Genomic DNA, 12,500 nt, shown 5'->3' on the forward strand with positions numbered 1-12,500 from the left:
TTGAAACTTTGGCCACGTTTAATATGAACATCCAACATTGTAACATTATATATATGACACAAAATAAGGACAAGCATAATAGGTCCCCTTTAAAGATCTTTTCATGTGGCCATGTAATCTTTAGTGTGATGATTCTAAAATAGCCACCTGCTAATAGCAAAGGCCAAGGTAATGGCCGTGGGCCTGATAAGACCTTTGGCAAGCCATTCAGAATGGGCAGCCGTAATTCCTTTAACCTTTTCTTCCAGATTCATTGTTAAACACGAGACGCTGACGGCGAAAGACCTGACGTCTGTCGTTAAGAGTTTTCAGAGGCGTCCAGAAGCTTTGTGATCATTTGAAAAAGCGTGTCTGTCACACACACAATTTGTACAGAGAGCAAAGCTTTGATATTCTAACTGCAAATTCGACAATAGATCTTTTAAAGATGCCAAATTCACAACAACTACAATTCAATGGTCAGTAAGAAATTATAATGTGTCACAAATGATGAGCTATATTATCCAGATGCAACAAACACTGCAAAGGTGATCAAATATTGCTTTGTTTCGCAAACAAATCCACCAAATCTCACACCTTCACATTATGGTCTCGTGAATCACTGACTGTTTACCGGTGGGAGAAATCCACCTACTGTAGTTGCATTGTGTTACTGTGTAATTACAGTGTAATTGTAGAAAAAAAGGAGCAGCAATCTGAAGTGCCATGTTGTATGTTTTATACAGATTTTTTTTGCCCAGTTATTTCATCTTCTTTTAAGGGTGCAATGACTGAGTGTTATTAATAAAGGAAACCCCCTATGTTTCTACACCCTTGGCTGTCAATAAATCTTGAGAAATATTAGTAGTGCGATGTTACCCCACACTGTGGAAAACCTACGCTCTGTTCCGATCGCACTGTTTCTCTGAATGAATTGCTGGACGCTCCAGTTTCCTTTTCTAATAATACATTCATTAGCACAATGAGACTGGAGGAATGAAGACGTTGGCCGCCAAATGAGTCGCAGCCAAATTACAAGACATAGCCAGCTCGGCTAGCTACGCTGGGATATGTCAAAAAACAGAATTAAAAAACGCATTGCTTTTCCTTCCTATCGAGGTGCCTGCAGTTACCGAGCCAGTTAAAGACGTGGAGGGAGGCATTTTCCACTCTCCCTCTCTAGATATTCTGCATATTTTCTCACCTACACACTCATGCAGACCGACGCACAAACACGCGAACACGCGCACGCGCACACACACACACACACACACACACACACACACACACACACACACACACACACACACACACACACACACAGTACATATACGCTCACTCCTCTTCATAGTGTAAAAAGCATCAAAAAAGGGTTTGCTGTACACTTCGCCCTCATCTTGGCAGAGCAGATGGCTGGTTTTCAGCAGCGCATGGCCGGCACTCAGGAGATGAGGGGAGCCCTTTAAGACCAAAAAGACTTTCCGTCTACTTCAGCAACTGTAGCTTCTCCTCATCTTCATCCTAATCCTCATCATCATCATCATCATCATAACCACCACATCCTTTTCCGGAGCAACGCCCTCACCGCCTTTACATACTGTACCTCTCTCCTCGGTGCACCTCCTCCGATATTCTGTATCTCGCCAAGTATAGATGATTATGTAAATACTTTATACGCTGATATATATAAATCAACAAACACAAGGTCGTAAAGCGATATTATTAAGAAGCCGTATTGATGTATTGATGTACAGTTGACCAGCCAAGAATTCCAACTCACAGAAGCCGCTTCTGTCATGTTTTCCCAGCATGTTGAAACACGCTGTGTATATGGAGCGACATATTCATTATGCATGACGGGAGTTGAGATGCAGTTGAGTAGGGTTCTTCTGAAAGAGGCTGGTGAGCAGAGACCTAGAGTGGGGGAGTAAGTTATATATGTGTTTCTCTTGTATGGATCTCTACTGACTGTATAATTCATGAATCATGGGTTGAATTTAGCTTGTTTGTGATCAATGAGCCAAGGGGAGTAATGAAGAGTTGCCTTTATCTTGATTTTTATGTTATGTTGTTAGTTATGTTAAACATATAGGTATGCCTAAGCTAGATCATGTTTAGACTATGGATGAAGAAAGCTAATTATTTTGGCTATTTTGCAATGTATGTATCTGCATAAATATTAGCTTATTGTTGGAATAGCCTAGAGCAGGGATACTAAACTTGCTTTGCCCGGGGGCCACTTTCGTGAAATGATAGAAGGCCAGGGGCCAGTTAATAAACAATCAATATACATTTTTCTGTAGCGGATTGTAGGTTTTTGGGGTGTCAGCCGGAGTTTAGTCTGACAATGTTGTGCACACCGGATAGTTAGTTAGGTTAAGTACATACATAAGTGCCTGGGTAGCGAGCAGACAGCGGTATTTGACAATTTAGCAGCTAAATCATAGATTATTGAAAGATATTCCAGATTCCAGATTGAAATGCTATAACAGAAGTGAACTATTGGCCAGAATCACATGAACATTTGGACACTTATTCAGCGGGTATCTTGCATGTTGCGTTCAGGTGCACTGTAAAAAAAAAAAAAAAAAAATTGCAATTCCATCGCGGGCCACACAGGGGGCGCCCGCCAGTTGAGTATCACTGGCCTAGAGGTTGTTTTATGTCCTCTTGAGTGTTTTTATAGTACCGCTGAAAAATGAATGATCTAATTTGTGATTATTTTTGGAAGCTGCTGTGTCATGCCTGATTACTAAAAAGCGCACTGAAGAATAGCGTCGTGAAACGTGCGGCAATAAACCAATTAATTGGAGTGCTGCCCTGGAACAGTAAAAAACATAGCAATGTTTACGGACCAGTAATAAGCTTGAATTGATTTATTATTATTCCGTTTTTGGCAGCCTGACTAGAAAGCACAACTGTTCTCATAATTAGCTTGATCCATGAGTTTACGCCAAAACAAAGTCCTTACAAAGTGGGACTTGTGCAGACTGAATGGATCCTGTGATGCGGGCTGTAGTCGTGTGTGCTTTCATGACCAACAGGGAAGTCGTACTCACAATGTGGAGCATGATGTAGTCTCCCAGACGGGGGGCGCTGTCGATGCGGACCAGGATGCCGTCCTTGATGGTGGTGCTGAAGCCTACCGCCAGCCGGTCCGTCCGCGTGCTCGGCCTCTCGTTATTGGGCCACGTGTACGTGATCAGACCCCCTCCTTTGCCAAAGATGTAGGTGGTGCCAGCTGCGGAAACAGAAGGAAGGAAAAAGGGCAGGAATTAGAGAAGGTAAAAATATTCACAACGTCTATGCTGTAGAACCCAGTAACTAGACACTGGGGAGCGCAGGGTCGTCGCCGACAAGACACATTTCTGACAAACCAGATTCAAAGTTCTCCATTAAAGGGTAAGTCCAAATCCCCCTCAGCTACTTTGCCCACGGTACAATGTAATTGTGCCAAATTCTATTTTGAGGTTTTAATGGTATTCAGCCACCTCCACCTTTGGGTAGAAGTCAGCCGCTCCCCTGGCGCCATCTATGACCTATCCAGCTCTTAAATATAGCCCCTTTCCAGGGAATAACAGCCATGGCCAGAAAGGGATAAGTCTCCCAATCCTCATGTATTATACATGAGGACTGCAACCGAAGAACAAAGGCTGGCGCAAGAAAGAACAGAGGGAGGGGGGGGGGGGGGGGAGAAAAAAAAATCGAAGAACCTTCGTCGGGTTTAATTTGACAAATGCAGTGCGGGGGGGAAAGGCCAGTCGCCTCAAGACCAATGGGAGGAGAGGAATTCTACAGAACCAAAATGTCTCTCATTACACTAGCCACTACGTACTGGAGATCTGTGTCACATTAGAGCCTCTGATTGGATCAGACTTGGCCCTGAGCCTCAGTAGCTGGAGATGTTTGTCTATTTATTTGGACATTTACATGGGGGGGGGGGGGGTTTCTCGAATGGTTGCAGGGTTGGATTCAAATCTAACTTTTGACTGCTCCCCGAGGTGTAACAGAATTGAAGTGTCAGAATCCTTGAGCTTAGCCATCTCATACACAGTGAAGCAAACATCATCGAGAGATCAAAGACATTAGACCTAGAGGAGATACTGTACTGTATTGTTAAATCAATATGGGAGGCCACTGCGGCCTGAGGACACTGGAAAGCATTTGGCTTGCGCTATACCTTGGAGGCTAACGGGGGATTGCTAATGAAGTCCCTCAATACTTGCATCATCGTTATATATTAATTAATTTTTGTTTACATCTTCACTCTAGTTCCCTTCCTTACATATCTCTCTCCCTGCCTTTCCCTCTCCTCTTCCTCTCTCCCTCTGCCAGTCACCTGAACATCTGCTTGGCCTTGTGATGGGTGCCCAGCTGTCTCGCTGCTTCCCCTAAGAAGCGGCCAACAATCTGCTCTGTGGTCCATAATACCCTGGAGACGGCAAGAACATATGGACGCGAGAGAGAGAGAGAAAGAGAGAGAGAGAAGCTATCGACCAGATGAGTGTCTCCATTTGCCCTCCAGCACACAACAAACAGGTCTGCATATTACCCACCTCAGGTATCCGCAATGCCAACCACCAACTGAGGTCTTGTGTGCGATATATGAAACGTATCCACCCAACCGAGGCAGCGTGCGCCTCACAACAATTGCTTCACTTCCATAGTAGATAAACAATCCATGCCGTGCGTAGTCCACAACCCATCAGTCTTACCAGAAGATCACCTTTTCACGGACCCCTGAATCAGGCCACGGACCACCCATTTGATTTTGTCCCAGGGTCTCCCTTCTGAGGAGCTTTTTGCTTTTACAGTCGAGGTTTGATTACAGAAAGTGTATGAAACCCATGACCAAAAATAGTCCTACATTCTGTCATTGTGTTACTTACAGATAGAATTATAGTGAAAACTAATTATTCCCCTTTTTGATGGGGACCCCCTGGAAACCCCATTAAGGACCCCTGGGGGTCCCCGGACCGCACTTTGACCACCACTCTTTTTAACTAACAAACAGTTTAACAGCAATGTCACGCTCTATGACTTCAATGAGGGTTTTGTTTCTTGCAGATGTAACAATACGATGAGAATGATCTCGATGGCAACTTCTCCACGCATCATATTTCACCTGCCTCCAGTGGCGAGCTTCTCCCATGGCGTGGTGTCTGGCTGAAAGCAGGGCCCTCATGCCATGGAGACCGCAGCTAGCAGCCTGCAGCCAGGCTGCACCGGATCTGGCCCCGCTGTCTCATCGCCTCAAACTTTCTCCTTGCCAAAAAAGAGTTCAGGCTGACTTGGGATCAGTTTCTCAAATGAGCAAACTTTGCCTATCTCATCTGACACACTCTTCTTTTTCTGACGATGATGAGCAGCAAAGATACAAGCACCCCGGGGAGCCAATTATCACATTGAGGAGATTTGCTTAGTCTATCAAGTATGTAACACACACACACACACACACACACACACACAGGTGACCGCATGCACACAGACACACACACACGCACACACACACACACACACACACACACACACACACACACACACACACACACACACTCATGATGCTTTTTAACATACTATCATGCGAGGGTGATTATCTACACAAGTACAGACTTGAGAGAGAGAAGCCGTGATAGCAGAATTGTAACACATTTCCCTAACAAGCTGCTGAGCACTAGGCGACATTGCCTATATTTCCACACAGACAGGAAGTCCACTGCATAATTCATACATTATCTCACTGCAGAAATGATGGTAAAACTACCAAGTGTGGCATAATTCTGGATATTCATCTGAAAGGCGTTGCGGGAGAGTGGAAAGTGGATGGCTGGATGGCAACAGTGGTGGAACAAATGGAGAATCCTGGTGGCTATATAGACTCTCATGGTCAAGTGTTTTTATTTGAATCATTTCGACCCAGAGCAAAAGGGCTCTTCTAAAGCTCTTACAGTAGGTGACTTTTCTCCACTCAAGTGTGGATGTAAGGCGGCCCGGAATAATTGACTTTCCAGCTATTTTGTTAGGAGAGTAATTAGATGAAAGTGAGTGTAAGCAATGGCATATTTTAACATGGATATTTAGCATATTTTAGCATGCATACTGTAGCCTACTCTACTCTACTCTCAGTTACTCCAACTTACAGGCCCCGTCACCCCCCCCCCACCCGACTACTAATCACCAGTAGCTTGATATCAGACTGAATTGTCAACTCATAACAGTCCATTTCCATCCTCGAGTCTGACATTGCCTCTACTCCAACCAATCTCCATTGGGGAAATCCACCAGGGGGATTTTATTTTCCCTAACCAATCACTAACCCAACATATCCACTTGAATATAATGTTAAATATAAATATAAATAAACAAGTAAATAAATAAATAATTAAAAAATAATAGATAGATAGATAGATAGATAGATAGATAGATAGATAGATACATGAATAAATCTCTCCTTTGAATAAATGCCTTCAAATCAGAGTGTTGTTCAGATTCCAAAGTAATTGGTACTTTTAATTGATTTTAAACAGCCTCGTTAGCAGCGTCTATATATTGGTCACCATTGTTGTTAGGTCTAAGGCAATTGATGCTGATTGGCTAATCGTTAGTCCCCCTCAGCGCTCACTGGACAAGTGTTTTTTTCCGACGGAGAAATCGCTGTTGCGGCAAAATCAACAGTAGTCTTTCCACATTTTCCCATTAATTTCATGTATTCAAAACTAGCTTAGCTAAAGCAGAAAGTATGAAGGAAAGTATTTAGCCCAGAATATTCTTTTTCTCTTTCACTGGCTTACAGCACTAACAGATCATGCAGATTCCACATTAGCACACAGACATCTTGTTATCACTGACAAAAACCTTTGAACCCTGATGTCTAATTAAAAGTCTAAATAATACAGATTGAGAAAACGAGTGTCATTCAATTTCTGGAAAATCACTTTAATTAACCTTGATTATTAAGACAGGATTTGACACCTCTACTTGGCGCGGTTTGCTTGGCGACACAATGGTAATGAGTGTGAAAGCTGAGGACATTGACCCCACCAAATAGATTCACTCCAAAGCTATTAGTGAAAAGCAAGCCACTTGTTTCTGTGCTTCTTGAATCCAGACTGCGAAAGTCCTCTTCAGCGTTTGCTCTATAGTTCTTAACCATTCAGGTGAATTATTTGATGCGCCCCCCCTTCCTCGCTCTCTCGTAGCCATTTCTTCTGCTATTGCAGTCACTGTCATAGTCATTGTGAACATTCTCTCAGCGATGGACAATAACTAGGAGGACCTGGTAGGTGTTTCCTTACCAGTCTGAAATGTAAAAAACGGCACAACGTACTGTACATGGCTTTGCTACAGTATTTTGAGAGCTATGAACCCCTGGTGAAAAGCCAACTGCAGGAAAATTATCATCAAAGGAATCAAATCTACAAACAGATTACTGCACAAGATGTTATTTTTGGTGGATCAGAAGGGACTTTCATCTCCATCTTTGAATAATGCAATCTTGTCATGGCCAGTGGGTACTGGAGCGAGGCCATTTGAAATCTAATTGTAGCATATGGGCACTGCATTGATTTGCCAGTGAAGGGGATGGGAGATAGGCAGCCTTTGAAAAGAAAGAATGGCCAACACCGATCTATTATCTCGTGTTGTTATTTTACATGCTCATTCTTCGATGAAAAGGCAACATAACATCTGAAAAGAATTATTAATGTTGTTTCGAGAAGCGACGAAAAATGAAAATAAATCAAAACCCCCTGTAAATGAGCCGTCTAAATCTAGGGGGAGTGGAGCTGATGATTTAAAGGCGTTTGAATTTCCCTCCAGTGTTTCGGTGATTCATTGCATCTGCAGTGTGTCTCTGTTTAGAGACAGACCGCAGATGAGAGACTAGGTCAAGGTCTTGGCCTCCATTTCCAAGGGGGCCCCTGAGGCGTGGGAGAGCAGCCAGCAGGTCAGCACACCTGTCTGAGGACCAGAGCGATGTCCTGTCCTTCAGACCCCCATGTAACGCTCTACTAGCCAACTACCAGAAAGAGAGGGGGCGGGGAGGATACAGTACTTTCACAGGCAGCCAGAAATGACTGGAAGGTCGCCAGTTTCAATCCCCTGACCAGCTGGGAAAATCTGGGAGGAGCAAATGAGATTGCCCATAACAACTATTGTCGAGGTGCCTTCAAGCAGGGGCGACCCAGTGCTCCAGTGGAGCTGATCAGATGCCAACGGCCTGTCCTTGTCGGCTCTCACATGTGTCACATGTGGGCATGCAGGAGTGTGCAGCAGGGATGTGTTTTTTTTTTGCTCAGGCAACCTTGAAAATGGTTCAAAGTGTCAGTATAGCACATACCAGAGTTTCCGTGCTGGTTTCTTACCGGGAGAATCTGTTGAAGTCCAACATATTTCAATCTCTCCGGTCATATAATGTCACCGGAATTTCTCCCATTGAAATCTTCCAGGGCACGTGGACCGGCACCACTACGGAAAACGCTGGCACATACAATAGCTATTTTAAACAGAACAAGAGCCTTAAACTGGGCAGCCTTGAAGAAGAAAATGAGTATCAAGTTAACTAAACGCAGGGGCCCTACCCTGGAATTTAAGTCTATAGTGGTTACAAAAATCAATTAAAACAGGAAAACATTTCACATACATTATTCACATCGCTCTCTCTCCTCCCCCTCTCTCACTCACCCTCCCCCCCCCCCCCCCCCCACACACACACACACACACACACGCGCACACAAACTGGGTCTGACATAGTGCTACACTATCGTTAAAAGTACAAAAAGAGCAGAGCAGCTGCCATCGTGCATGTCTGTTATAATTGGGATTTGGTTGTATTCAGACTTCACACCATGCTGAGATAAAAGCCTCTGTTTAGAGAGAGACCTAATAGACTGCTTCTGTCTGCAGAGGCTGCAGGGAGGCAGCGGTCCAGACTGGTTCTGTCTGCAGAGGCAGCAGGGAGGCAGCGGTCCAGACTGGTTCTGTCTGCAGAGGCAGCAGGGAGGCAGCGGTCCAGACTGGTTCTGTCTGCAGAGGCAGCAGGGAGGCAGCGGTCCAGACTGGTTCTGTCTGCAGAGGCAGCAGGGAGGCAGCGGTCCAGACTGGTTCTGTCTGCAGAGGCAGCAGGGAGGCAGCGGTCCAGACTGGTTCTGTCTGCAGAGGCAGCAGGGAGGCAGCGGTCCAGACTGGTTCTGTCTGCAGAGGCTGCAGGGAGGCAGCGGTCCAGAGTCTTTATTGCGGGATTCTGGGATATTGTGGAGTGGGCTCTGTCCCAAGGACATTATTGGCCAATTATATATGGCACCCAAAGTGGAGCAGCTAAGTGTGTGTGTGTGTGTGTGTGTGTGTGTGTGTATGTCCGACTGCCACAATGAAAAAGGTGGAACTCCAAGGCACCTATTATCCACAAGGGATAGACTCACAGCAGAGAAATGCACTAAACCAGGGGTTTTCAAAGTCTGAGACTGTGGGCCTCCCCAAAGACAAAGCCTGGAAAAAGGAGCCTCCCTCGCTCCTGGAAGCCTATGGGATCATGATTATGTTGTTTTATCATAGATACTCGGCAATTGAGCCAAGATAGCCTGATATTTCTGTTTGACATACTTAGTTCAGACAACACCAAATACATAGAAACATCTCTTTCTGATGGCACTTCTTAGTTTCTGAATGTGGGACGGTGGGAAAAACTGACAAACTACTGTATCTCTGAACTATCTCTTTAACCAAATCGCACACATTTAGGCTATTCTATGTGATCTTTTAATAACTAATTGAATCCCCCCCCCCACTTCCATTCACTGAGCCTCCCCTGAAACTGCTTGGAGCCGCCATGGGGATGCCCGCCTCCCACTTTGAAAACATCTGCACTAAACTCTAAACGCGTTATGCACGTTATACACACACACACACACACACACACACACACACACACACACACAGACAGACAGACAGACAGACAGACAGACAGACACACACACACACACACACACACTCGCCGCTCCTCCTGTGTGTGTTGTTTATGTGCTTTTATGTCTTTTCCCTTGTTATCTCCTGGGCTTTCTGCAGCCGGGCACCCCAGGGGAGGGAGACAGAAGACAAACACGGTTTGATGTGGTCGAATATTCTGCCATCAGAGAATGAGAAAGAGGAGCCTTAAAAAAATATCCTGAAAGTGAGATGCAAAATGTAATTGGCTCCTCAGTCACGTTCAAAAGAACTCTATATCATCACAATGCTTTTCCCTGCCACGTTTAATACATGGGAAATGATTAGGCTGGCTGTCTTTCACACTACCACAATAAAGAATCATTGACACAGGAATCGAATTGTGGGATACTGAGCTGTGTAATCACCAGGATTTATCTCCATTTTACAACCTCTTATTCCATAATTCATATTTCCAACTGTTGCCTTTCTCCTCTGGGATGGGGGCGAGAAACGGCACTGAAGATTGAATGCTCTCTCTCTCTCTCGCGCCTCTATCTGCCTCTAGAAGCAAGTTTCCCCCAAAATGGCAAAATTACAATGCAATTACAATGTGTATAGAGAGCCAAAGTGGAACGTCACTTCCTGCTTCAGCATTGTACCAGAGATTTTCATCCGCCATTTATTTTCCCATAGACATTTCCTAAAATGCTTATAAAAATATTTGTATTTGTTCAAACAATTGACTGTCCAAACAGTTCAGATATATTTAGAAACAGGAGAGACCGCATAACATTTAACTCGGACCAAAATGCGGGTTTAAAGAAAATCTTTTTTCGATGTTGTTTAAAATTTTGGTCCGAGTGTTCTATGGTCTCTCCCGATTCTAAATATATCTGAACCGTTTGGTTTGACCAAGTACAACTATTTTTATAAGCATTTTACGAAATGTCTATTGGAAAATAAATTGCGTAAGAAAATCTCTGGTACAGTGCTGAATCAGGAAGTGACGTTCACTTTGCCTCTCTATGTATATGGATATGTGCGCATGTACACAATATGCATGTTGTGTGTGTGTGTGTGTGTGTGTGTGTGTGTGTGTATGTGTGTGTGTGTGTGTGTGTGTGTGTGTGTGTGCGTGCATGTCTATAGGTTGTCACAAGGATATGCCCATGGTAGAGATCTGTCCCATCTCTCATCTGAACAGAATTGGGAATATGATTGATGGAGGGCAATGTCTTGAGACTTCTGTTTCCCAGTTATAATAACCCGTAGCATTACAACAGTATGGACTCACGCACCCAAAAACTGTAATGGAGTAATATAAGTTGCTGGAAGAAACACCGAAGCAAATAAATAAAAATAAATCGAGAAAGGATAGAAGTGAGGTGTTGTTGCAGGCGATAAATGCGCACACAACACTGTGGGGTATGATAGGCTGCATATAGAACTGGGAACATACGCACAATTTCCTGCTATGTTCACGTAGGCGAGATTCCTATTTAAATACAACACTTGTCTTATCAGCCTAATTATATACAGGGCTGGAAATAATACTCGCCAGACACCAGTGGCAAGTATTTTTAATATCGGGCGAGTCAAATTCAAAGATCAATAGTCCGTCGGGTGAGTGACATTTGCTAAGACGTAAAGGAGATCTTAATGTGATTCAACCAATTTCATTGCTGCTAAAACAAAATGCAATAGACATCAGTGAGTGCAAAGCTCGACTTGCCAATAACGGGGAAAAGGTTTTCTCACTTCCTTCCCTATCGGCCACTTAGGAGGCATTTAGTTTGCGGACTCCACTTTACAATTTTGGGGTATTGAATATTCAACGGTTACCCAATGCAGTGTGAGTTTTTACATAGCTAGGTATTAGAGCTGTGCAATAAAATCGATACGGCAATATATCGCAATATTTTTTCCACAATACTATATTGATATTTAAAAAAATATCGTGATATATAGCCATATTGATTTTTTTGCACAGCCGTGTGTTCAGTGACACAATAAGAATACTTTTTATTTCAGTGTGTTCAGTAACACACTCAACACTCAACAGTTTTGACTCAATTTGTCCACTAAGTTATCAATATAAAAGTGATGTACATATTGTTACACTACCTGGGTGGTACACAGCGAGTTGTATTTTTAGCTCTATTTTTTAATTTTCAGTAAATTATGTAGAATATTGCGATATTGTATCGTGATCCGTATCGTATTGTGAGGTCCTTGCCAATACCCAGCCCTACTAGGTATCGCTATTTTCGCTGTCTGATCAATGCAATCTCATTGTGATCTCATTGTGAAATGAGCATAGACTTACGTGCTGCAGACATACATTATGTGAATTATATTACTCCACCACAAATTGAATTCTGTAACAATAACACAGATTGGATTCTGTGGCAACAGCACAAATTGGACGGGGGAGTTTGAACTAAAGGTTGGCTACTAAGGCTTTCGTCATGTCATGGATAGGAACATTTGCTAAAAAGTACAATTTGACACGGTAAAAATTTGCTTTGTACAAGCTGGGAATTGAGAGCAGCGGAGTAGAAAAACAAACATTTATTTATATAAAAATTGTGCAGATT

At 43.5% G+C, this 12,500-nt stretch overlaps 1 protein-coding gene across 1 annotated transcript in view; it reads right to left on the reverse strand.

Annotated features, from left to right (window-relative positions):
* The window catches only part of nrxn3b (neurexin 3b), a gene marked incomplete at both ends in the record, with an annotated part of 373,896 nt that overhangs the window by 83,523 nt on the left and 277,873 nt on the right, over window positions 1–12,500 (reverse strand). Inside the window, one exon of the mRNA XM_083643677.1 lies at window positions 3,039–3,220. Within this exon, the coding sequence (XP_083499803.1) occupies window positions 3,039–3,220 (182 nt within the window). The remainder of the gene's footprint in view (window positions 1–3,038; window positions 3,221–12,500) is intronic.

The sequence above is a fragment of the Poromitra crassiceps genome (genome assembly GCF_964638095.1).
Source record: "Poromitra crassiceps genome assembly, chromosome: 9".
Lineage (NCBI taxonomy): Eukaryota > Metazoa > Chordata > Actinopteri > Beryciformes > Melamphaidae > Poromitra > Poromitra crassiceps.